Source organism: Rhineura floridana, chromosome 2, assembly GCF_030035675.1.
Source record: "Rhineura floridana isolate rRhiFlo1 chromosome 2, rRhiFlo1.hap2, whole genome shotgun sequence".
NCBI classification, from domain to species: domain Eukaryota; kingdom Metazoa; phylum Chordata; class Lepidosauria; order Squamata; family Rhineuridae; genus Rhineura; species Rhineura floridana.
Genome location: NC_084481.1, coordinates 186,621,544 through 186,648,591, shown reverse-complemented (window position 1 = coordinate 186,648,591; position 27,048 = coordinate 186,621,544). Strand labels below are relative to the sequence as shown.

General features: G+C 42.0%; 1 protein-coding gene across 11 annotated transcripts in view; it reads left to right on the top strand.

The window, feature by feature from the left end:
* The window catches only part of RALGAPA1 (Ral GTPase activating protein catalytic subunit alpha 1), a 305,037-nt gene that overhangs the window by 244,309 nt on the left and 33,680 nt on the right, over positions 1-27,048 (top strand). For 8 of the 11 annotated variants that reach the window (XR_009760717.1, XR_009760716.1, XM_061611662.1 and 5 more), the window contains 2 exons: positions 13,443-13,601; positions 17,693-17,820. Coding sequence is in view for 7 of the 11 variants with exons in the window: in XM_061611662.1 (XP_061467646.1) it covers positions 13,443-13,601; positions 17,693-17,820 (287 nt within the window). In the remaining 4 variants the exon portion in view is untranslated. Of the gene's footprint in view, positions 1-13,442; positions 13,602-17,692; positions 17,873-18,311; positions 18,580-25,984; positions 26,094-27,048 lie in introns of those variants that run through there. The other 3 variants (XR_009760718.1, XM_061611665.1, XR_009760719.1) reach the window with 3 other exon arrangements.

Here is a 27,048-nt window from a genome sequence, read left to right as displayed (position 1 = left end):
TTAGGCTAAATAGGTACAGATTAAAACATCCACCAATATAAATATATAAACAAACTGAAATAAAACCCGTTTTCTAAAAACTAATAAAGAACAACAGGTGAAGCTTCTGGGGCAGACAGTTCCACAATGGTTCCCTTCTCTTCCTTTTTAGTTTCTGGAGGTACGCTTTGGCCTGAGCTTATAAAGCACCACTTACTACCTTAAATCTTATCTTGGGATCTGGGGTAGGGGGGCTTTACCCTTTGCTCCTCCTTGCAACCCCAGTTCAGATTGGAAGCCATGTGCCTGCTTTTGCATTGGGAAAATTCCAATGGAAAGTTTTTCCTAATGCATATAACAGGTATAGGCTGATCGAGATCAGGACCACAGAGGGGCCAAAGGGTTAAAGCTCCCTGTCTCCCATACTAGGACATCAATCCAGCTTGGGGTCCCTGTGCTGACAATTTACTTTTTAAAAGCATTCATTGCTAATGATATGAATGGTGTCTTATCTAGTTTGACCCTCAACTGCTTATCTTCCCTTCCAAGTCCTCTTCTCTCTGTATGCTGTCCTTACCGATTGACAATGTTACCATCCATTGGGTAGAACAGACACATAGCCTTGGCTTTATCTTAGATTGCTCTCTCTCCTTTGTTCCCCATATTGAATCCATTGCAAAATCATGTAGCTTGTCCCTATACAACACTGCAAAAATATGGCCTTTCTCTTTTGTCCTCTTGGTGAAAACCCTGTTCCATGCCCTGGTCATCTCTCGCTCACCTCTGGTGTTGCACTGTCTTGCCTTTGTCTCCTCACATTGATCCAGCACTCTGCTGCCAAACTCTTTACCTCTCTCATAGCTTTGATCATGAGATGTGCCTCCTTAAATCCCTATACTTACTTCCTATATGCATTCATTCATTCATCATTCATTGGTGATCACTCATGGCCGAGTAAGATTGTCTTCCAAGATAAGGTCTTTAACAGTGGGTCCGTAAGTGACTGTGGAGGCCAATTCTGGATCCACACAGCCTCCCACAGTGAGGACATACGTTTCCAGATGGAAGATGGTCGCGATGAGGATTTGTTTGGCGTGCCTTCCGCTTAGCTCGTTTGTCCCATTCGCCCTGTATTCGTGCTTCTTCAAAGTCCACAGCACCTTTGATAATAGTTGACCTCCATTTGGGACGTTCATGGGCCAAGACTTCCCAGTTGTGGATGTTCATGTTACATTTTTTTAGATTTGCCTAGCACTCTGCTGCCGAACTCTTTATCTCTCTCATAGCTTTGATCATGAGATGTGCCTTCTTAAATCCCTGTACTTACTTCCTGTATGCACAGTATCTTTGTCCATTAGAACATGAGAGCCGTGCTGGATCAAATCAAAGGCCCATCTAGTCAAACATTATGTTGTTGCAGTGGCCAGCCAGATGCCTGTGGAAAGTCTGCATGCAGGTCATGAACGTAGCACCACTCACCCCACTTGTGCTGTCTAGCAACTGTATTGAGAGACTTAACTGCCTCAGATACTGGAGGCTGTAGATAGACATTGTGGCTAGTAGCCATTGATAGCCTTATCCACCATGGATTTGTCTAAATCCCATTTCTTTATGTAACTTTTATGCCACTCTATATTTCAAAAAATCTGAATGCCGTTTACATCAACAAAAACCTATATATATATTGAATAAAAATACAAATTCTACATTCAGTGTAAATGATGATGATGATAATTACAATAACATAATTAAGCAATGCATTTCTAAACAAAGTACAGTAGGGCCCCGCTTTACGGTGCTTCGTTAATGCGGCGGTCTCAGTTAGATGCAATTAGACTAAAGCCCCACTCATACGGCGCTTGTTCCGCTTTTATGGTGGTTTTGGGGCATCACATGCCATTCTATTCAATGAGTTCTGCTTTTCGGCTGTTTTCACATTTCGGCAGTGGTCCAGAATGGTAACCCGCCATATGAATGAGGCCCTACTGTATATAAGTAAAATGAAAACAAAAGTGTATCATATACTAAACAAAAATAGTGTTATGGGTTTGGGGTTGAGATGAATAATTTCTTTGAGTCCCCTTCCAGCCTGGGGGCGCCTGGGGGTGAGAAACCAGCTCTGCTGGTCAGATGAGTTTCTTTTGTTAATCTAATAGAGTGGCCAGGTGGGTTAATGGGTCTATCAGGTGCCCATCAACTGGTGAATGGGCCAGGAAGATCCTTTTGTCATTGAAACTCTTCAGGAGAGCCTCCCCCCCCCGAGGCCCAGGGGAGGCTTGTGTAGTTAGTTGTGTCTGGGAAAGGCTGGGGACTGGAGGCAGGCAGAGAGACTGGCTCTCTGCACCATGGCTTTGGGGTGCCTCCTGTAACCCTGATGGAAAAGCTGGATATTGGACTGCTGATGCCTTGAACCCCTCCATCCTAAGCTCAGGTTGGAATGTGGGTAAATAAATAAACCATATTTCATAAAGACACCACAGTCTCCACTGACCTTTCCAAGGAAACCAAACCCTGGGCGAGCACAGGAAATCTCCTGTGAAATCCCCTGGAAATCTCACGGCTTGGAGATTGGGGTGGTGTACAACAATACATCAAAATACAGCAACAGAATATAAGATAAATAAAACATACATCTAAAAAATCACAAGAGCATTACAAAAAAGCATCCTCGCATGTAATAACACAAATCAGGAATTCAAGAACCATACTGTCATACCTATTCATCATATCCCTCCATCCACTCAATTCTCATTTCAGCAAAACAAACATTCAACAGCCAATACAAATTCAACAGGTAAAAAGCAAAAAAAAAAAACCCACAATCATTTCCGTCACATCTCTCACCTGGGGCAATACACTCTCTCCTCATCTCTCACCTAGGGAAATTAAGCCCTTCTCCAACAACAGACTCAGCCACCAGTAAACTTGTCGCTTACAGCTTCACAAGAAGTGTCCCAGTCAATCAAATACAAATAAAATAAGTTTCCCTTAAAAGAACAGAAATGCCTCTACAGCAAATTGAAAAAAGAAATCCTAGCAGGGCTTATCTCATTGATGATCACTCGTGGCCAAATAAGATTGTCTTCCAAGATAATGTCTTTAACGGTGGGTCCGTAAGTGACTGTGGAGGCCAATTCTAGATCTACGCAGCCTCCCACAGTGAGGACATAGATTTCCAGATGGAAGACAGTCACATTGAGGATTTGCTTGACGTGCCTTCCACTTAGCTCATTTGTCCCTTTCACCCTGTAGTCGTGCTTCTTCAATAATAGCCGACCTCCAGTTGGGACGCTCATGGGCCACAGCTTCCCAGTTCTCTTTTTTTTTTTTTTTTTCAATAATTTTTATTCAGATTTTCATAAAACATACAAGACAAAATCATAAAACATTCAAAGACAAAAAACAAAATCAAAAATAGTTAAACAAAAAGAAAAAAAGAAAAGAAGAAAAAAAAAAAAAATAAAAAATAAAGAGTAAAATATTGACTTCCCATTTGTCAAAGATCAAATCAGTTATAAGTCTATAATATATAGCAATCCTGTCTCTTAAGTCATATTATAAAATCACTTTCCTCCAGTAGTTATCTTACTTAATCATCAAATCTCATAAACATTACTTTATTCTTTCCACAAAAAGTCAAAGAGAGGTTTCAATTCTTTAAGAAATATATCTATCAATTTTTTTTTCCAGATAAGCATATCGATTAATCCATCTCATTACTAATTATGATAATCTTATTGTCATAACCATAGTCAAAATAAACATTTCAATTAATCCATCACATCAGAATCTGTTAGGTTCAGTAATTTCAGTAACCATTGTTCTATTATCTCTATTAGTTCCATTTTCCATCTTCCATCTTCAGTAGTCTTGTTAAGTCCAGTAATTTCAATATCCAATCTTCCATTATCAGTATTCCATAATAATCTTGCTGTCAAAGCCATAGTCATATAATAAGAGTCTGATGGGAATTACCTCTATCCCAAATATTTTCTTGCCATCCATTCTGAATAGGTTGCTGAAATACTGCTGTAAAATCATATCTCTGTTCTTTTTTTCAAAATACACTGGGTCATCTCTTAAAAGTTTTTCCATTGTCACATGGCTGCAGTTAATTCCATAGATTTTCTCTATATTGGGCTCCATCACATCATTCCAGTCCAGAAGATAATCCATGCCATTGATAACTTTATCTCTAGAATCTTCATTAATTTCTTCAGAGATAACATTGAGTTCCAAACAATAGATTTTATTTCTAAAGTCCATAGACTCCAAATCTTGTTCCTGTTCCACGTTTGTTCCAATCTCCGGGATCTCCTCTCTCACAGGGACCCCTATTCCAGTCTCCAGGGTCTCCTCTCTCACAGGGACCCCTATTCCAATCTCCGGGGTCTCCTCTCTCACAGGGACCCCTTCCAGGGTCACCTCTCTCACAGGGACCCTTATATCTTTAATCTCCTGCTTCATTTTACTCAATTCAATTTTCGTTATCTCAATCTCATTCATTATTCTCTGAAACATAGTTATTTCCAGATTCTCAGCCACTTTCTTAATTGCCATTTTAAAAGAAAAATATAGGAAAACCACTTCTTATTTCAGCAACAATTGGGTTAATACTCCAAACTTGGTGACATCACAGTATAAACAGAGCAGACAGCCTTATCTCTCCAATAGTTAAGTAAACAAAATGCAGTTCCCAGGATCGAAGCAATTAATGGCAATCGTCAAGAAACAGATTCGTCAAAATAAAATAGACCAAAAAGAGAGTAGTCTCAAAACAGTATAATATTTTTCAAAATAAAAATCTGGAATAGAAATCCCTCTTCTGTGTGTATCTTTAGAATGCAAATCCAGGACAGCTTTTTGCAACAAAAACAGAGATAAGCTATTAATTAGTGCGTAGCAGAGAGAAGTTACGGCTCCCCAGTGAGATGTCAAAAACCGATCAATCTGGCAAATCTCTTTTAAACAGCAACAATTTAAGTCAAGTAAAAGAAAAATATAGAAAGAAGGGTGCTTGCCTGTTAGTGCGTTCTCTCTTAGAAGATAAGATGAACGTTCGCTTTAACAGATAGAGCTTGCTGTTGAAAATCCGTCCCACCTTCGTCGGCTGGACCTCGTCCCATAAATTAATGAGATCTGGTCGTCCCAACAAAAATAGGCTTTGAGGTTAATCTCTTCGTTTCTCCCTACCCGGGAGAAGTTTAATCAGTCAAAAAAAAAAAGAAAAAACTGACTGATATATCTGAATAAGCTTCTTTTGAGGCAGGAGCCCGTCTCAAAAGCAGGCACAGGCTAAGTCACCCTTCCCGGAAGTCACAGCTTCCCAGTTCTCGATGCTCATTTTACATTTTTTTTTAGATTAGCATTAAGAACATCTTTAAACCTCTTTTGCTGTCCACCAATATTCTGTTTTCCATCCTTAAGTTGGGAGTCTTCCACCGCTTTGGAAGACTGTGATCAGGCATTTGAACAACATGGCCAGTCCACCTAAGATGATGTTGAAGGATCATTTTTTCAACACTGGTGGTCTTTTCTTCTTCCAAAACACTAACAGTCTGTCTATCTTCCCAAGTAATTTGCAGAATTTTCCGTAGGCAGTGTTAGTGGAATCTTTCAAGAAGTTGGGAGTGGCATTTATAAATGCTCCATTTTTCATGGGCATGCAGTAAGGTCTGTAGTAAAATGGCTTTGTAAATAAGCATTTTGGTCTCCCTGCGAATATCCCAATCCTCACTCTACTCTTCATTCAGGAGAATGTGGCACCCGCAGAGCTCAGATGATGTTGAATCCAGCATCAATGTCAGCTTTGACAGAGACATGGCTGCCAAGATAGGAAAAGTAATCAACATTCTCCAGCATCACACCATTAAGCTGGATTACCAGCTTTACCACCATTAAGCAGAGGGACCAGGTCACACCTGCTGATGAAGCACTTTTGGTTTTTTTATATTAAGTGAGAGCCCAAGCTTTCCATATGCTTCTGCAAAGACATTTAGGATAGTTTGAAGATCTTTATCTGAATGTGCTAAGACTACATTATCAACAACATATTGAAGTTCTACAACAGAGGTTATAATTACCTTACTTTTTGCTTTCGGCCTACTGAGATTAAAAAGCTTTCCATCTGTTCAATATATGATTTCCACACCAGTAGGAAGTTTCCCCTCAATAAGGTGTAGAATCATAGAAATGAAGATAGTAAATAAGGTGTTATGCTCATATGCCCTGAACCAACTAGCCAGCTGCTCTTGTTGCACAGGGCACAGTGCGGAGTAACAACGCTCTTCAGCAAAGAAATCACAACTCAGAATTGTTTGCAATAACACCCTTTATCCAAGACACACCAACATACATAGCTTCTCTCCTATCACCCCCCACACATCCTGTTCTTGGCTTGCAGGCTTTATGCCCAGCCAACTGATAAGCCGCAGCTGTGTGGCCTCCACAATTAAAGTAGTCATCTTTAACCCCTTCCTACCTCGGGGAATGACTTAGCAACATTGCTCAACATCCCCCACCCATTCTCCGTGGTAGGAGACCCATGTTGCAGTAACAATTGTATATACATGTTATATTTACTCTTTTATACAAGTCCCATACGTTCACATAGTTTCACATGTTTCTCAGTACATAACTTGCATATATATATAAGTATATATATAATGGTACATTCAACATTTTATATCATGTTATATGTTGGAGTCATCATACCAATACATTGCGTCTACTCGCTCCCTCCATTCTTTTCCCCCATCTAGCATAGCATACCACACCTGGAAGTCCTCTGCTGTCCACTTGTCTTCCCTTTCTTGGGGGTGTGCTGGGTTTTTGGCTTCCTGTGCTACTACTTGTGCCACAGTAAATCTTTCTGGAGGCTTCCCCAGATTGGTTCTTTGTGACCTTCGGGGTTCTGCAACTAGCTCTGGCACAGGACTTAACTCTGACTGACCTTCCTCACTACCCTCAAGAGTTGTTTCCTGTTCACAGCTTTCTTGCTCTTCCTCACTACTCTGTGTCTCACGTTCAGAGTTCTGCACCTCCTCCTGTTTACAGCCTTCTAGCTCTTCTTCACTACTCTGAGTCTCCTGTTCAGAGTCCTGCTCCTCCTTATATTTGCTGCTTGGAGTGCTTATTTCTTCAGTTTCCTCCGAACAGTCTAACAGGATTTCATTATTCCTTTCCTCATATACTGGGGGAATTGCTACGTCAATCTCTGGTGGCTCCGAGTCCAACTGTTGTACTGGTGTTTTTACAGTGCTTCCAATCATGATCCTCTACCTTAACATTCTTTGTTACCACAAGACGATTTTCCTTAGCTAGCCAAACGCGATGGGAAGTATCCTCATATCCCAGATAAAATCCCTTTACTGCCTTGGGACTCTGTTTCCCATTTCTTTGTTCTTTAGGCACATGCACCCAGCACGTTGAACCAAATTTTTTGATTTGTTTTAAATATGGCTTTTGCCTATTTAACATTTCATAAGGAGTGCACTGTACAGTACTATCATACATACGATTCAAAATATAATTTGCATATATAATACATTCACCCCAAAATTCTCTTGAAAATGGGGAGTCCGCCAGCATAGCCCTCACTGTATCCTGTAAATACCTGTTCCTCCTCTCGGCTACTCCGTTCTGGTGTGGGGAAAACAGGGCCGTGAGTTCCTGTTTAATTCCTTTTTCAAATAAAAAACTGTGCAGTTGTCGAGACAGAAACTCTCCCCCTCTGTCTGACCTAATTCCTGCTATCCGTGTTTTATATTTCGCCTCCACCCATGCTGTATGGTGTTTTATCCAGCGAGGCAGCGGGTGCACCTTCTCCAAGAATATCTACATGGCCGCCAAGTGGGGGGGCAACCATCGCTGCCACCATTTACAGCTATGGCGGATGGGGAATGACATCCAGGCCATGACCCACCCTGCTTCTGCGGGACCGGCTGATGGGGAAAGCTTACTCGTATTTTGCCATCAGAGAAGCTGATCAGAAATTTAGCTGAAGGTGTTGGACTTGCAAGCATAGAAGGAAAGAGAGAGAACCAACTGACAGCTTTGTTCGGGGCAGCCTGAGATGTTTCTGCTGCTCCACGCGCCTGCACCACCCTTTATTTTCACTGGAAGTTGTAATCACTGATTTTTCATGATGTTATTTGTTATTTAATTTTTGTAATTTATATTGTTTTATTGATGTATTTTTATATTTGTGTTTTTCTTGTAAGCTGCCTTGAGGGCCTTTTGGCCATAAGGCGGGGTATAAATAAACTATAATAATAATAATAATAATAATAATAATAATAATTAGTGTGCTAGCTGCCTCAGCCTTGTTCTTCAACAAATAAACAAATGAGTACCTTGTAAAGTCGTCCACCAGGATGAAATAAAACCTGGCTTGTCCCTTTGTCTGTTTAAATGGCCCTGCTAAATCCATATGCAGTAATTGAAATGGTCTTTGGGTATTATGTTTTCTTTCCTTGTTTATTGGAGCCGCTGTGGCTTTCCATTCATTACATATCTCACAGCTTATATATGGAGGACAGTTTTTAAATTGCAAGTCTGCGCTGTGTTTTTGTGTTTTCACTAACGCTCCAAAACTGATATGCCCAAAACGTTGATGGTAATTGTGTATACATTGCTCATGTTGAGGTCTGTTTTCAATGACATTAACCCTTTTCTCTGCCTTATTTTCAATCATGAATAATGTATTTTGCACCTTTCCTTTTACACATATATTACCCTTTCTGATTTCACATTCTTTGTTAGCAAAACATATATTGTACCCCATGCCATTTAATTTTATCACTGACATTATATTTCTTTCTAAATTTGGCACATACAGAACATTAGTGACTAATGTGTTCAGACAAGTGAAATACACTGCTCCTACCCCTTTAACATCTCTGCTGCTTCCATCTGCTAGGAAGATTTGTTGCTGCTTTGCTGGGGTCATAGTTTGGAACAGTTCAGCATCTTTTGAGAGAAAGGGTGTTGATCCTGAGTCAAGGACCCACAACGTGCTGTTTTCTTCTTTCTCTTGTGTCCTTCTGGCACTCACGACATGCACTTCAAATGGTTCAGTGTCCTGTCTGCGTTTCTTTTCTTCCGTCTTTCCCACCCGGCACTGTCTGCGAAGATGGGATGGGGAACCGCATTTGTGACACCGCCTCTGCCCATATACTCTGCTACCACCCTCAGTCTGGTCCGGTTGTTCTTTCCTGCCTTGCTTGCTTCTTTCTTGTCTTCGCTCAGCTTCCTGCAGTAGCTTTGTTGTTAAGTAAGTTACATCCAGCTCTTGGTCGGGTAAGGTTTCAATCGCACTTATAACTGCATCCCATGACTCATTTAATGTTGAGAGAATTATGTACACCTTTTGTTGTGGCGTATGGTGCACATCCAAGTCCTCTAACTCTGCAAACAAACTCAGCATTTTTTGTATATGTGTTTGCATTGCTTCACCCTCTTTATAACGAGCTTGATACAGCCTCCTCGCGAGTAATACTCTGCTGCCTGCTGTATCCCTAGTATTTGCCCGTCTAAGGGCAGCCCACACTTCCCTTGCTGTAGTTAGCCCTCTCACGTAAATCAACGGAGAGTTTTCCAGAGATAATATGAGCAGAGCTCTTGCCTTTTCCTCTGCTCTTATCCATTCTGGTGATGGGGGTCTCGAGGGACTGTCTCCAGACACTGTGTGCCATACTCCCTCCTTTATGAGAAGCATTTCTGCCTTTACTCGCCAGTAAGCGTAGTTGGTGCTGTTCAACTTCTCCAAGGGTATAGATGAGCTTCCAGATGTTGCCATCTCACCTCTTTTTCAACTATAGGTAACTCTGACCTGGTTTTCTTTGTTTCCTGCTTTCTCTGGAACACGTGGTGCTTTCAGAGCTTGTTGTAAGCTGGGCCCATAACCCTTGTTATGCTCATATGCCCTGAACCAACTAGCCAGCTGCTCTTGTTGCACAGGGCACAGTGCGGAGTAACAACGCTCTTCAGCAAAGAAATCACAACTCAGAATTGTTTGCAATAACACCCTTTATCCAAGACACACCAACATACATAGCTTCTCTCCTATCACCCCCCACACATCCTGTTCTTGGCTTGCAGGCTTTATGCCCAGCCAACTGATACGCCGCAGCTGTGTGGCCTCCACAATTAGAGTAGTCATCTTTAACCCCTTCCTACCTCGGGGAATGACTTAGCAACATTGCTCAACATAAGGTCGGAGCAATGATGCATCCCTGTTTTACACCTGCTCCTACTCTGAAAGGATCGCTCTGAAAGCCATTGTTATCCAAAACTGTTGCTGTCATGTTGTCATGAAAGAGTCTCAAAATATTCACAAATTTATCAGGGCATCCAGTTTGGGCATCCAGGGCATCTGAATGGTCCAGAGAGCAGTTCAATTCACAGTATCAAAGGCCTTAGTCAGATCAATAAACACCATATATAAAGGTTGATTGTGCTCCTGGCATTTTTCTTGAAGCTGTCATGCAGTGAAGATCATATCTACTGTCCCCCTGGTAGGGTGGAAACCATTTTGGGATTCAGGGAGGATATTTTCTGAGTTAGGTAGGAGGCGATTTGCAGGTATCCTTGCAAGGATTTTTCCTACGGTAGCAAGACAGATGCCTCAATAGTTCCCACAATCTGTTCTATCACCCTTCTTAAAAAGAGTGATAATTATGGCATCCCTAAAGTCTTCCAGGATCTCCATCCTCATCCAGATCTTTTCAATGAGCTTATGAAGTTGTTGTTCAGGCCCATCTTCTTTAAAGATTTCAGCAGGAATTCCATCAGGTCCACTAGCTTTGTTATTCTTCATACTGACTTAATCTGAATTAGGGGATACTGCAAGCTTGTCTGTAGTTTGTTGTTGTGGAATTTGCAAGAAGACCTCACCTGCCACAATAGAGTTATGATTAAGGAGGTTGTGGTAATGCACTTTCCAACACAGTGCAATAGACTCTTTATCCTTAAGATGCTTGGTACCATCCATTGAACATAAGGGATTTGTACCATAATTTGTTGGTCCATAGATGGCCTTTGTGGCATTAAAAAAGCCCAGTATATCATATCTGCAAAATGCTGGATTTCTTGAGTTTTCTTTATCCACCAGACGTTCTGAAGTTCTCTAGTTCTTGACTGGACCTCAGCCTTTGCGCTGGCATAGATTTTTTTCTTAGCAGCACAGTCAATGTCTTTTTGCCATATCTGGAAGGCTTTCCTTTTCTTGTCGATATGTTCAATCTCCCTATCATTCTCATCAAACCAGTCCTGATGTTTCTTGGTTTGGTATCCAATAGTTTGTTCACATGCTGCAATAATGGAAGTCTTCAGTTTAATCCAGTATTCCTCAACGTTTTCAGGGATTTCCATAGGTAGATATTACTTGAGAGTTGTTTGAAAGCAAGCTCACTTAATAGAAGGGCGTGGATATTCATTTTACACCTTGGTTTTCTTCCTTGGAGCCTACATTGAAGAACAATACTAATGGCCATAGTGGATCAAATTAATTGGTGATCTGTCCAGCAGTTGTCAGCACTTGTCATGACCCTAGTGAGGAGTACATCACAACGATCTCTAGCACAGACAATTACGTAATCCAGGAGATGCCAGTGTTTCGACCGAGGATGCTTCCATGTTGTTTTAAATTTTTCTGGTGAAAGAATGTGTTTGTAAGAACAAGATTATACTCTGCACATTTAGTCAGAAGTAGAATTCCATTCAGGTTGCTATTGCCAACACCTTCTTTCCCAATGGTTTCTGGCCATAAATCACGGCCAACTCTTGCAGTAGAATCACCCAGGAGGGTAATTTTATCCTCCTTAGGTATCTCTGATAAGATGGTGTCAAGCTGGGTATAAAAATTTTCCTTGATGTCTTCATCAGCATCTAATGTTGGCGTATAAGCACTTAGAATAGTTGCCTGCTGGTTTTTGGCAAGTTTTAACCAGAGAGTTGAGAGTCATTCATTAATGCCAATAGGAACTTCTGACAAGAGCTTCACAAGATTATTTTTAATAGCAAAGCCTACTCCATGTATTTGTCATTCTTGTTCAGGCAGTCCTTTCCAAAAGAAGGGTTTATCTACACACCATTTGGCTAAATACCTTTAGATACCAGTTACAGTGAGAACTTTTTTCAATTTTTTGCTGACTTTCACCATTGCTGTCATGGACTAAACTGGCTGTGTGAAAGCCACCCAGTGCCAAGTTCTGGCCTGAGTGATGATGGTCTTTTTATCTGCTATAAACAACTGCAGGTGTTCTGGTGTTGTTCGTAGGAAAAACATTGCCCAGCTCAGTGATGATCCATGGGCTGAGAGCCGTTTAGCTCCTGTTAGAGGTTCACATCTCTGCACAAGCAGGTCCCAGCCAAGTACTTGAAGAGAAGCAAAAACAAGCCATCTAACTTGGTGGTCATCGCTACATCTTGTGGAAACAAACTCCAACTATGTGGAGTGAAAAAGTACTTTCTTTAGTCTACCCTGAATCTTCCAACATTTGGCTTCATTATATGACCCCAGGTTCTACTATTATGAGAAAGGGAGAAAAACTAGTAAAATGGTTTTATTTATTTATTTTATTTTATTGATTGATTGATTGCATTTGTGTACCGCCCCATAGCCGAAGCTCTCTGGGCAGTTTACAACAATTAAAAACATTAAAAACAAATATACAAATTTAAAAACACATTTTTAAAAAGCAATTTGAAAACACATGCTAAAATGCCTGGGAGAAGAGGATCCTTAGTGCTAGAAGCAAAGTTCAGTCCACTAATAATTGTCATTTAAAATTGTTTCACTTCTATATTTGGATAAAGATGCTCATAACAAACCTATTGACTCTTGCAAAGTTTTGCTATTGTTAAACCAAGACACTGTGTTTTGTTTCAGCCTTTTGGAGACCTTGGGAAATTAATTGTATAAGCAAGTGACTTTCTTAAAATGGGTGACAATTGTGATTCTTTTATATGTGAAATCAATTAAATGGCAACATTCTCAAATACAAGATTTATCCAAATGGTTTTAGGCTGGAATTCTTACTTAGGAGTAAGTCCCGTGCGGCTTTCTTACAAGTAAATCTGTGTAACACTGCACTGTTAAGAGTTAATATTGAAAGGTTTTGCCTTTCAGAAGTGTGTTCTCCATGATCTGTAAAAAGTGAAAGATGGCAAATTAAACTGAATAGACAAAGCTGAATCAATAGTACTTTGAACTGGGGAATTTGTAGGGAAGTAGTCTGCTTAAAGCTGACACAACTGTTATTTTTAAGGTATGTCCTGATCTTGAAATACTATTTTTTATTCAAGTCTTAAAACGAGTCTGAAAATCTAAAAAGGGGTTTGTACTCTAGCATTGCTATTTTACAGATCCCTTCTGCACAATCTTGCACAAATTTTAATGTAAGTTAAACCACAGGCTAGACTTTTATGTGCTTATAAATACATTACTTCTTTTTTTTCAGCTCAGACATTTAGGAAATGATGAAGTTCACATTGTCTGGTCAGAGCATACTCGAGATTACAGAAGAGGAATAATTCCTACCGAATTTGGAGATGTGCTCATTGTTATATATCCAATGAAAAATTATATGTTTAGTATCCAGATTATGAAAAAACCAGAAGTAAGATTTTTTTATTTGTTTAAAACATTTTTACTCTGTTCTTCAGCCAGAGCTCTCAGAGTGGTTTATATAAGAGCAAAAACAAAGACAGTCCCTGCTCTAAGGTTTACAATCTTTAAAAAAAGTCACAAAAGGAAAACTGATGGGATGCCAACAGGATTTCTTGGGCCTGGTACCCTATGTGGATTGGGCACCCTGCACCACCACCACCTGCAATCTATCGGCAAAAACCACTGCTTATGTACATATCTGAACTTAGTCTACCCTATCTTACAGGGTTGTTGCAAAGATAAAAAGCAGGAGAGGAGGGTAATGTACGCAACCTGGAGCTCCTGGGAGGAAAAGCAAGATATAAATATATAAAGTCATTCATGTACAGAAAAATAAACATGCACAAAATCAAAGTTTGCCAACCCTGATGTGCAGCCACATTTTCACAACTTTAGTGCCTAAACTACCAACTGTTGGCCTAGCCTACTTGACAGGGCTGTTATCAGGGCTAGCACCAGAGAACAGCCAGGTTGGACCCTGGCCAAGGACCCCTGCAGCCCACAGGGGCCCCTGAAGCCCCTCCCTTAGGGTGAGAGGGTGGCGCTAATATCTTGTGGTCCACAGCAATGGCAGGTGCTGCAACCTGACTCTGCCACGGATCATGGAGAGGGAGCGTCTAGGCACCTCCCCAGTACAGACAGCTTAGGCTTCCATAAGCCCACCTGCATGCCCCACCTACCTCTCCCATCAGTGTGAATGCTGTGCGCACATGCCTGTCATCACCCACAATGGCAACAGTCTTTCTTAAGGGGCTAATGCCCCTGCCACCATCTTGGTTGATGGCAGGCATGTGCGCTATGCTTGCATGTCATTCACATGACATGAGAGGTAGGTGGGGCACGTGTGCAGGTTTATTAGCTCCACACTGCCTGTACGAGGGGGTGCTGGGCGACAGCACTGCAGGCCCAGGGCAGACTAGTGCCCAAGGGCCCAAACATGCCTGGCACCGGCCCTGATTGTTGTAAAGATAAAAAGGGGTGAGGGAAAGGCAGTGTATACAGCCTTGAGCCCCTGGGAAAGAAAAGCAAGCTATAAATATACAACAACAAGCAACAGATACTCTAAGCATGTGCAATTTCACACACAAAATTATTTCCCAACCTTGATAAACCAAAAAAAGTATCCTTGTGTTACAGTACAGTAGGGATTTTAACTTGCTTCAGCTGTAAGGTGTTCAATTAATTTATAGTTGTATATGCTGGTTTATCTTATACTTTATATTTTTGTTTTATGGTTACTGTATATTAATGAATAACAGCCCAGTGATTACAACAGACCAGTAGCGGCTGTGTGGGGACGTGGAAAATTGGGAGGGGGGCATTGCAAATCATCATTTTTTCTCAATAGGAAGGAAGCTTCATTTATTTCAAGGGAGTTACTTCTAAGTTAAATATTCCAAAGCCGGTAAGTTGTGTTTTATTCTCTTGGAGAGTGAATTAAATAATGTGGACACAGAGGAAAGCACTTAAACATATCCTTCTCTGTTCAGCATCAGGTCAGCAGCAACAACATCAACCTTCTCCTGCTTTTTGTGCTGTTCTGGGAGCCCCCCTCCTGAGTCCCAGGTGGGGGTGATCAGCACTCTTTCCTCTGATTGCTTAGTGACAGTGATTAAGTGTCCTTAACAATATTGCTGCCTGCCAAAGCCTTAGACAGCTGCCTTCACATTTTGCTTCCTGACTTTTCTTGTAAAAGTCCAATTGACCTTTTTTAAAAATGAAAGCTAAGATTCTAGGGGCCCTGGTACATGTGTACCCCCTGTGCCCCCAGTCAGTGGCACTGGGAAAAACCAAAGAACTTGGGTAACTAGTTGCTAAAGTTACAGAATGAAAACAATTCAGGGAGAGGAGCAACCAAGTGAAGCTGGTGTCTTGGCAGAGCTAAATGGCTGTAACTAGACAGAATGGATGCTGCTAGAATTACATACTACTACATTTAGCATATGGTGATATGTTGGGGGGTGCAGATGGTAGCAAGAGTTAGAAGTGGAAAGGGAAACTACATTCAAACAATGGTTTAAGATACTGATTAATAAACTGACATTAAACCAGAGTTCCCCATTTCAGACATAATAGGAAATTGTAGGTTAATCTTGCAGTAGGGCTGCATTCCATATTCGGCAGAGTACCAATCTGAATCAAGCTGCTTTGGAGGCATTTGGGCCTCTGCTGAGTCGGGTTGAGATAGCCCTGGTTTGCTATGGGTCGAGTATGGTGGCACAGAGTGATCCAGGGCTGTTTGGGTGGGGTGTAGGGCAGGAAGAAGAGGCAGGTGCGGGCAGGAGGTTGGACAGGAAAGTCACCTCTTTACAGGAGAAGGTACGTGCCTGCCTTTTCTGCCGAGTCTCTTCTCCTTCCTGCCAGGTCTCCCCAAGCATAAAATCCCCTTCCCAAAGGAGCACCATCCCGCAGTAGGGAACCCTCTTGTTTATCAGTTGATGAGCAGGAGGATTTGTTCTGCATGGTTCTGGTCACTGCTCATTCATGGGTGGCTTTCCTGCATGCAGTGAAGTTTCTCGCAAAGCAGTAGCGTCCAGCAATGCTGAGGATGGAATTGTCCTGCTTACCAACTGGTAAGCAAAACAATTCCATCCTGCACTGGTTGCACCTGCCTGCTGTCCATCAGTGGGTTGGAGAGGAGACATAGCATCTCCTTCCCCCGACCGTATTTTTAATTTTAAAAACCCTTAGCCCCACCCCCATATAACTTTGGGGATGGATTTGGGGTGGAGTGGGTGGTCCCATCTTCAGGACAGGGTTGATTAGTCCTCCTCGGGGCCCACAGATCAGGGCCACAAGGCAGATGAGGAGGCTGTGCACAGCCCTACTAACCAGGATTGGTGCATCAGTGAAGAGAGGAGGAAGGATGGGGAGTGATGGGACAGCATGAAGTCCCAATGCTATTGGCTGCTATACTGTGGTTTATCAGACTGGGAAATGTATATCTAAACCAGGCCTGTTTGTGTAGATGTCAGAGAGGAGTGCTGGAAAGGTGCTAGAATGTAAAAAGCTAGAGTAATTGTTCTCATCCATTCCAGAAATGGCAATTGCTCTCATTAAGCAGGAAAAGGATAGGCTTCCACAAACTGATCTCCTTGCTTAATCAGGTCCCTCATCTGTAACAAGGTGCTGAATGCACAGATTCTCTGATGGGATACCATATTCACCTACATACAGTAGGGCCCCACTCATACGGCGGGTTATGGTCCAGACCCCCGCTGTAAAGTGAAACTCATTGAATAGAATGGAGCGCGATGTCTGAAAACGGCTGTAAAAGCAGAACAAGTGCTGTGTGAGTGGGGCTTTAGTCTAATTGTGTCTAATTGAGACCGCTGCATTAGCGAATCGCTGTAAAGCAAAGCGCCGTAAAGCGGGGCCCTACTGTAGTTTGGGTGCAGTACCCATTTCTGGATCAACAATATTGAGCACAGTACACACACAAAAATTAGGATGTTGAATAGTACCACCAACCATTTTTTGGGTGACCAGATAAGTCTAATCCAATGCTGGCTTTGTTTATCTCTGGTTCAGAACCTATATAGTTAGCAAATACATATGGCATAAATGTATGCCATATCATGCTAAATCATGACTACTTTTAATCATGTAGCTTTATCCTAACAGTGATTGTGATTACTTGTTCATTAGCTGCATGTCAAGATTGTTCTAACGAATATGAGAATATAAACTATTAACAATTTTCTTTTCAAATAATCATACCCCTTCAGCAAATCTACCCCTTTTCTAGCCTCACTCAGACTTTGACCTTCGAGAATATGACATTCATGATCATTATTTGATTTTAGTCTTAAACTAAGCCTGAATGACATAAATTATTCAAATGATTGATGGAAATATCAAGTGATCATATATGTATACTATCATAAGGTGCACCATCTCTTAGAGTATTTTGCATAACTATTGTGATTAAACTGGAGGTGAGAAGAACAATCTGGTTGAGCAATCCTTTGTTAATGTTGATTGCTAATTGTTGTAGAAAAGACTGATTTAATGGCAAGATTTCTCAATTTTCTGCTTCAGGTCCCATTCTTTGGTCCTTTATTCGATGGTGCTATTGTGAATGGAAAAATTCTTCCTATTGTGGTTCGTGCAACAGCTATCAATGCAAGCAGAGCACTGAAATCACTCATTCCGTTATACCAAAACTTGTATCCTTTTTAGTAAAAGCAAGACTGCAATCCTCTGCACATCTACTTGGAAGTAAGTCTGATTGAATGCAATGTCTAAGATTATTTTCACATTTTTTATATATATACCTTATTCCATTTATATCTGCCTTTCTTTAATCACATAACCAAAGACAGCATGTGGTTCCCAGGTGGTCTCCCATCCAGGCACTGACTAGATCCAGACCAGCTTAGCTTCAGCAAGGTGGTGGCCTCATGTGATTTCAATAAATTCAGTTTTTTAAAAAAATAAGCAAAAAGTCAAAGGTTTTAAGTAACAAAATATTCAATAGAAATAAAATACAAAACTCAACTGGATTAGCACATTAAGTGCAAGATTTATATGTGTGTTTTTAGTAGAAGTACTATTGTTGACATATTTCCTGTAATACTAAGTTCATGATAACAGGCTGCTCCTTTTATTAAGCATAATTTTTGCCTTTGGAAAAAAAATGTGCCATTTTATTTTCCAGATACCAGAGGACTTGCAGCTCCCACCCACCCAATGAAAACATGAGGTGGTTCAGATATACCATTAAACTTCTTACAGCAATGCCAGAGTAACATAACTCCCAGGGGAAGGGTAAACTCTTTTTCATGTCAAGCCATAGTTTTGTTGACTATGGAGAGGTGTGTGTGTGCTTGGATAACACATATGGAATGCTGAGCTCTTATAACACTGACGTGACTGCATGTTTTTGTAGAGAAGTCTGGAAACAATGGTACCATTTTGTTTAGTAAATTTTGAAGATAGCAAATCAACATACACAGAAATTAAAGCATGAGGTAAGCTAGTTAATTTCAAACCAATGCTGTATACTTTGACTACATAAAGAAAACATAGTGTAAAATACGTTAATGTATTTCGTCCTGTGTGTATCAGTAATATGGCATAGCATGATGGGTGAAATCCAATGTTGCACGAATAGACTTCGCTCCCACAATGGGACTTTGTCATCCTCTCCTCCCACGCTTCTCTCCCCAAATCTGCTCCCAGGCCTCAACCCTCCACAGCAGCTTTTGGGTGTGTACAGAAAACTGCAGAGGGAGGGAAAGGAAGGTGAATTCCCATTGCATGAGCAGAAACATCCACTCGCACACAGACACATCAGCTGCATATATTGGCTTCTCTGTAGAGTTGTGCATGTCATTGATGCTGGAGATATTATCCATTTACCACCTCAGGGGAACCCCTCTAAGTTTTAGTGTTGCCACACAAAACAGTTTGGCAAATCTCTTCCATATGTTACTCAACTTCATTTATCTTTTAAAATTCAAGAAAAGTTATGGTAAAGGCTAATTACTCATCCAGTTTTCTAATTGATCATAATTCTAGTTCAGCTGAAGAGACCCATTGAGGTTTGATCCCATACCCAACAGTAGTTTTCAGTGTACAAGAAAGAAAATTCCATTTGGGCACTAGCATATAATATTACCTGTTGATCTACCATACACTGCAAGCTAACATGCCTCTTTCATGTTTCTTCCTTTCTCCCGTGCATGTAAGATGCTCTCAGGTGGAGACTTGAGCTGCAACTTGTGGTCGAAGGCAAAATAGCACTGTTCAATTTATCTTGAATCCTCTTTGTTGTTGTTGTTGTTGTTGTTGTTGTTATGTGCCTTCAAGTCGATTATGACTTATGGTGACCCTATGAATCAGTGGCCTCCAGTAGCATCTGTCATGAACCACCCTGTTCAGATCTTGTAAGTTCAGGTCTGTGGCTTCCTTCATGGAATCAGTCCATTTCTTGTTTGGTCTTCCTCTGTTTCTACTCCCTTCTGTTTTTCCCAGCATTATTGTCTTTACTAGTGAATCATGTCTTCTCATGATGTGTCCAAAGTATGATAACCTCAGTTTCATCATGTTAGCTTCTAGTGATAGTTCTGGTTTAATTTGTTCTAACACCCAATTATTTGTCTTTTTTGCAGTCCGTGGTATGCGCATAGCTCTCCTTCAACACCACTTTTCAAATGAGTTGATTTTTCTCTTATCTGCTTTTACACTGTCCACCTTTCACAGCCATGCATAGAGATCGGGAATACCATGGTCTGAATGATCCTCACTTTAGTGTTCAGTGATACATCTTTGCATTTGAGGACCTTTTCTTAGTTCTCTCATAGCTGCCCTCCCCAGTCCTTGCCTTCTTCTGATTTCTTGACTATTGTCTCCATTTTGGTTAATGACTGTGCCAAGGTATTGATAATCCTTGACAAGTTCAATGTCCTCATTGTCAACTTTAAAGTTACATAAATCTTCTGTTGTCATTACTTTAGTCTTTTTGACGTTCAGCCGTAGTCCTGCTTATGTGCTTTCCTCTTTAACTTTCATCAGCATTCGTTTCAGATTATTACTGGTCTCTACTAGTAGTATGGTATCGTCTGCATATCTTAAATTATTGATATTTCTCTCTCCAATTTTCACACCTCCTTCATCTTGGTCCAATCCCGCTTTCCGTATGATATGTTCAGCATATAGATTAAACAAATAAGGTGATAAAATACACCCCCGTTCACACCCTTTCCGATTGGGAACTAATCGGTTTCTCCATATTCTGTCCTTGAATCCTCTAGCTTCCCCTTAGCCTCAGAAAGCCAGTTCTATTTTGCCTTCACAGTTTGTGATCGCAACGTTTGCGCTCTCTGCTCCCTGTCTTTGTTCCTGCTTCTTTCAGGCTTGTATTTTGTGTGTGTTCTGTGTGTTCATGTAGGCTTTGCTAGCTAGCCTTGTATTTTGTGGTGCTACTAACATAAAGAAAAGACTCCGTTACCGTCTTGCCCTTTTGTTCTGCCTTAACCCCTTTTCATTAAGCCATCCGTGCTATTAAGCCGTACTACAGGGAATTGTGACCCGACCCAGCCCAAGCCGTGATACAGCATTCAGTCGCTGCCTCCTGCCTCACAGAGCTGCAATACAGCTATATCGGCCAAGCTACAAGACAGCTGTATTTAGCCCTCCACCTCCCACCTGGCAACAGAGCAGTCGCTTACTGTGATGGAAAAAGCTAAAGAAAAATCGGCCATCTAGAAAGTCCCAGCCACTACCGCTCTTACCTTACCGACCAGCACCTCTGAATGAGATAGAATCTGCAGCGAGAAGCCAGGCAGCTAGCTCCATCCCCTCTTCCAATAGTCTGGAGGGTGTTTTGGCTGCTGCTTTATTAGTGAGGAGGACCTTCTGACTACATCTACAGTGTACCATACCCCAGTGCTTCAGCCTTTCCCCATGACGTTGCTGTGGGGTCAAGGACACCTGGGTGATAGGCCCATGTTGTTTTCCCTGGAGCAACAGTCAGCTCAAAATGGAGAACACAAGGGAGGGGGAGGAGGAGGAGGCTTTTTGGCGGGAAGCAATATAGAATGCCAGGGAAGGAGCTGCTTACTGAGAGATCAGGAGCAGTTGTCAGAGGATGAACAACATAGAAGGGAACTGGCAGCAATTTTTTCCTCAAGCTCATCAACTGAGAGGTTTGTAGGCTTTGGGAATGCTGCCTCACCAAATGTCACAGCCAGCACAGGCTATGAGACCACCTGAAACACAACCAGTACCTGTACAGGCTATGAGGCCAACTGAAGCACAGTCAGTACAGGCTAGGATCCCTGTGAACCCTCCTCTCAGCCATTCCTCATGCTCAGGGAATTTACACATCCCTCAGCCAGTTCAGTTACACCTTGTTCCTGAGATGCTATTACAGTTAAATAATATTTTGTTGGCAGATCTGGCTAAAGACCTGGCTGCTACTTTGCAACCCTTGAGGACTTCCCCCCCCCAATGCTAATGTGGATATGGCTAATAATGGGATGGTGGCCAATGCAACTGACAGGGGTCAACTCTTACCCTCATCAGCTGCCCATCAGCCTCAATCTAGTCTGTCTCAATCTGCACAACCCATGTTCGCTCAGGCTCCACAATCTCTTGTAAGACATCAGCCTCAAAGAGACCGTGGGAGTTCTTCCCCGGACCCTCACACTGTATACAGAGGCAGGGTGTCTTGCCATTCAGCGGTGTTAGACAATATGGACACAGAGTTAATTGTTTTAGATGAGGAGAAATGGATTGGCACTTCTGAGATGGAAGAGGTGTCTTCAGATTAAGTTTTTCAGGAACCACATTATCTTCCATGGTATGCAAGGCGATGGAGATGTTAAACTTGAACACTTTAGAGGAGTCTTCCGCTCTGGACTCTGCTACCTTGAGAGTGGCAGCAGTTTGCGCAGATCCCAAACCTAAGTTCCAGAGTGGTCAACTGTCTTCCATGCTTCCTAAGGTCATCAAAGCAAAATTTGAGACTCCCTTGTATTTTAAAAAGTCAGTCCCAATGGCTAATAAGTATTATCTTCTGGACCAGGCCCTTATGGATCAACTCTCGCTCATAGATGCTCCTGTGCAAGGTTTAGTGAATCCCTCTCTGAACCTGAAGGACTCTGATGCGTAACTGAAGGATGTGGTTGAAAAGAGATTGGATTTGGGATTGCAGCGTGTGCATGACACAAGTGCTCTCTCTCTAAGGGTGGCAGCTTCGACTTCAGTGTTTGCACGAGCTACTGTTCTGTGGTTAGAGGAGATGTTTGATAGCAGAATCCTGCGCAGATTCAGAAAACCCTTTTGAAGGTTTCTAGAGCAGTGAGTGGCCTTTGCGGCAGATGCTTCAATGGATGCGGTTCAATTTTCTGCTAGGGCATTGGCAGCGGGTGTGTTTACCAGAAGGACCCTGTGGCTACACCATTGCGAAGCTGATGCCACAACCTTCTCCAATTTGGCTATGGAGCCCTACGTAGGGGGAAAGCTCTTTGGTGATGGAACCTTGGAGAAGGTTTTGGTTGAATCTAAGGACAAGAAGAAAACTATGCCATCTACAAAGAAAAGAGAGGACAAACGTATCTTTCAAAAATCTTACCTTCTCCAGGGCAACCCTCCCAGTCCTTTTGTACCCCAGGTCAGTCTGGAAGGGGTAGGGAAATTCAGTGCTTTCATCCTTGGGCCAGACAGTTTTTTTCCTACAGAGGACAATGACAGCAGTACACCAGAGAGCCTGGTTCAGGAGCATGGACACGGGCACACAAACATCAATTTTGACTACACCCTTCCCCCAGGAGGAGGCCATTTACAACTTTTTTTGAACAAGTGGAGCAACATCACTCCAGATTGCTGGGTGATGCAGACTCATTTGAAATGTGTTGGAGGAGAGCTTTGCGGATACCATGGACCACAAGATAAATAATTGGGTGTTAGAACAAATTAAACCAAAACTATAACTAGAAGCTAAAATGATGAAACTGAGGTTATCATACTTTGGACACATCATGAGAAGACATGATTCACTAGAAAAGACAATAATGTTGGGAAAAACAGAAGGGAGTAGAAAAAGAGGAAGACCAAACAAGAGATGGATTGATTCCATAAAGGAAGCCTGAACTTACAAGATCTGAACAGGGTGATTTATAACAAATGCTATTGTAAGTCACTGATTCATCGGGTCAACATAAGTCGAAATTGACGTGAAGGCACATAACACATGCACAAACATGATTTCACATGGCCTCTGCTTAGAGTTCACCTCCACACAGAGTTCTCCCATCCCCCTTTCCATCAAATCCAGATAAGAGGGCCAGGATTCAGGAAGCAATTCACCATCTCCTGCACATTGCAGCGATTGAACCAGTAACACCAGGGGAGCTTTACTGGGGTATTTATTCCATTTTCTTTATAGCGGCCAAAAGAGGCGGCTCACTCCGGGTGGTATTTGATCTCAAACATCTCAACAAGTACATCTGATATCGCAAGTTCAGGATGGAAACCCTGGTGTCTATCAAAGAGAACCTGTGGATGGGAGATTGGATGACATCAGTAGATCTCAAGGAAGCCTATCTGCATGTCCAAGTATATTGGGGACATTGGCATTACCTCAGTTTCGTGATGAATGGCCAGCACTGGCAGTACAAGGCATTGCCTTTCGGTTTGGCATCTGCCCCCAGGGTGTTCACAAAGATCATGGTTACCCTGGTGGCACACCTCAGACTGATGGGTGCATGTCTATCCATACCTAGACGATCTACTCATTTGATCGCCATCAAAGTTAAAGGCTCAGGAGGGCCTTACACTCTGGCATGCATCAAAGACCATGGTTTCCTGGTCAACCAGCAGAAGAGCCACCTCCATCCATCCCGTCATATTCTACATCTGGGGCCATAATAGATATGGAGGAGGGAACTATTGCACTATTGCATTATCGCTGGAGTGAGTGGCCAAGATCCAATCGGCAGTGCACTCCATCAAGTCACCCACATGGTGGATCGCATGAGGCTGGCCAAAATCCTGAGTCTCATGATTTCGGCAATTCAGGTTACGCCTTGGATGAGACATCATTCACAACCTCTTCAGTAGGCATTATTACCATTCCAGAGCAATGTAGCATCCCAGTGCCATTGCTGCTGCCCACTTCGGTATGGTACTCTCTTCACTGGTGGCTGCAGACCTCAAATCTGCAGCAAGGGATGCCCTTCAGGGATCTCCAATGGTCATGACAGATGCCAGCCTTGCAGGCTGGGGTGCTGTGTGCACTGGTGATATGGTACAGGGAAACTAGACTTTGGAGGAAGTTGGCCTTCCCATCAATCTCTTGGAGCTACGTGCAGTCAGACTAGTCCTGCAATATTTCGCCATGAGGAGATGCACTAGTGTGCCCCAACAATGTCATAGCCAAAGTACATGTGAACTGGCAAGGAAGAATGAAATCCTGACTTCTTCAGGAAGAGGCAGATATCCTGATGAGCTGGGCAGAAATACACCTGAACTCCCTGGTGGCAGAGCACATCAAGGGAGAGGACTGTGTGCAAGCGGACTGGCTCAGCAGATAGCGGATACAGCAGGGGGAATGGAAGCTACATCCCGATGTGTTCAGAAAGTTATGCAAAAGGTTTGGTAGGATCCATCTAGACCTCTTTGCATTGCCTTGGAATCATCAAGTCCCCCAGTTCTCCCATTGTGCAGATCCAGCAGGAGAGGCTACAGACATGCTCATGGCCGAATTGCCCCTCAGAACTCTATACAACTTTCCACTAATTCTACTACGTCGGGCCTTACATCGGATTCGAGAAGAATCAGCAAAAGTGATATTGGTAGCTTCTCGTTGGTCTCAGCGTTCGTGGTTCTCAGAGATAGTCAGTCTGGCAATATCCCCGCCATGGCCATGACCACACCAGAAGGACCTGCTGACTCAGGGGCCTCTGATTCACCCAGACCCAGCCTGGCTGAATCTTCATGTGTGGAGATTGACTGGGAAAGACTCTTGAAAATCAGCTGACCATCAGCAGTGGCATCCAGATGACAGCTTTTGTTAAGATTGTATCAGAGTTCGTGGAAAGGTTTTGCCTCATGGTGTCAGAAAAGGCACTGGTACCCACCAGAGCCAGTATTACATTGTCCTTTCTTTAGGATAGTATCTCCATGCAATTTCATCCAAATACTCTGCGATGTCAAGCATCAGCTCTTACGGCAATCCTGTCTAAATCCCCGAATAAACCATTGGGATCACATCATTTTGTGAGGCACTTGCTCAGGGGAACGACTATTTCAACTTCATTGGTAAAGCATCGTTTCCCATCATGGGATTTACACAAAGTGTTGACTGCCCTTCAGAAACCAACATTTGAACTGTTGGTTTCTATTACTTTACGCATCTTGCTCATTCCCCTAGGGCAGCAGCCACTTCAGCAGCTTTTTCCCTCAACGCCACCCTTCACAAGGTGTGTAGAGCAGCCACATGGGCTTCTCCCAATACATTCATTAAATATTACAATGGCAGCCTTACAATGGCATTATAAGGCAGCCTTTGGAAGATGAGGCCTGCAACACGTTCTTACAAAATTATAGGCAGCCCGTTATTTCTTTTCCACCCTTTATGGGTCAACTTGGGTATGTCCCACCTAAGAGCATCTTACATGCATGGGTGAAGAGACCTTTGGTCTTACTATAAAAGTCTTCTACATGCATGTAAAGATGCTCTCAGGGCCCTCCGTGGGCTGCATATCTCTGGGACCTTACACATGTTCAGGTTCTTCCTGTATTCTTTCTGTTTTTAGCAACCATTTGTTGTCTGTTCTTTGCATGTGCTGTTTATTAGTTCTTTTTCTTATGTATTTTTTGTAGTGTAAGAAATGGCTTTCTGAGGCTAAGGGGAAGCTAGAGGATTCAAGAGAAATCAAATGGTGCTATTTTGCCTTCGACCACAAGGTGGAGCTCAAGTCCCCATCTAAGAGTATCTTTACATGCATGTAGAAGACCGTTTTACGGTAAGACCAAAGGTCTCATCTATCTGTTCACCACAACAAACTCGGAAGACCGCTGAAACAATGGCATTAGTAACCTCAACTCGAGGCTTGGAATTATAGCGGTTACTAAGAGATATATGTTCAGTATTTGCTGTGTTGCCTCATACTCATGCAAAGCTAACTCAAGGAGCTTCTGAATTGTCTGCAAGCTGAATAATTAAATTTAAATGCTTTAAACATATTGTAATATTTAACATGCATAAATGTGACCATCCTGAAAATAGATTTTCAGATAGAAGAGTTTTTACCTACAGCTTTTGTTGAGTGACTCAGCTAATTTATTCTTTTTCTTTTGTATTAATAACTACACCTGATTATGGTTATAAAATAAATAAATAAATGTGGTTTTGAATCCTGTGGGAAGAAAATTAGTTGTAAATATATTTTTACACCGATAGCTAATACCTTTTTAACAGATGTTTAGGAATAGGGATGATTTAAAAAAATGTGTCACAGGTCATACAGTAAGTCTCAGAATAATGACAGTGTTAAAAATTTAGACTCATTGTACACCAATAATTGTATAGATGTGCTATTTTAAACCCACTAAATAGTTCTGAGATTCCACAGCATAAATTGTGTGATTTATGTTCATTAAAAGTAGTCTGGGACTTATCTTGGGCACATCTTGGCTAACTATGTATCTAATGCTGTTCAGTAAATTACAAGAGTATTGATTGGCATATGCTGCCTAAATCGATCTCCATGACAGCCAGAATTACAGTAATCTGTCAGTATTGATGACTGTCTTTCAGGCTTTGATACTTCTTCATTTGTCTTGTCATGCCTTACTTGTTTCTCAAGTGCATTTTCTTGCAACCTCCAGTTTTGTCATGGTAGGTACTTTATCGTTCCTTTTTGTCCCTTGAGACCAATTTATTG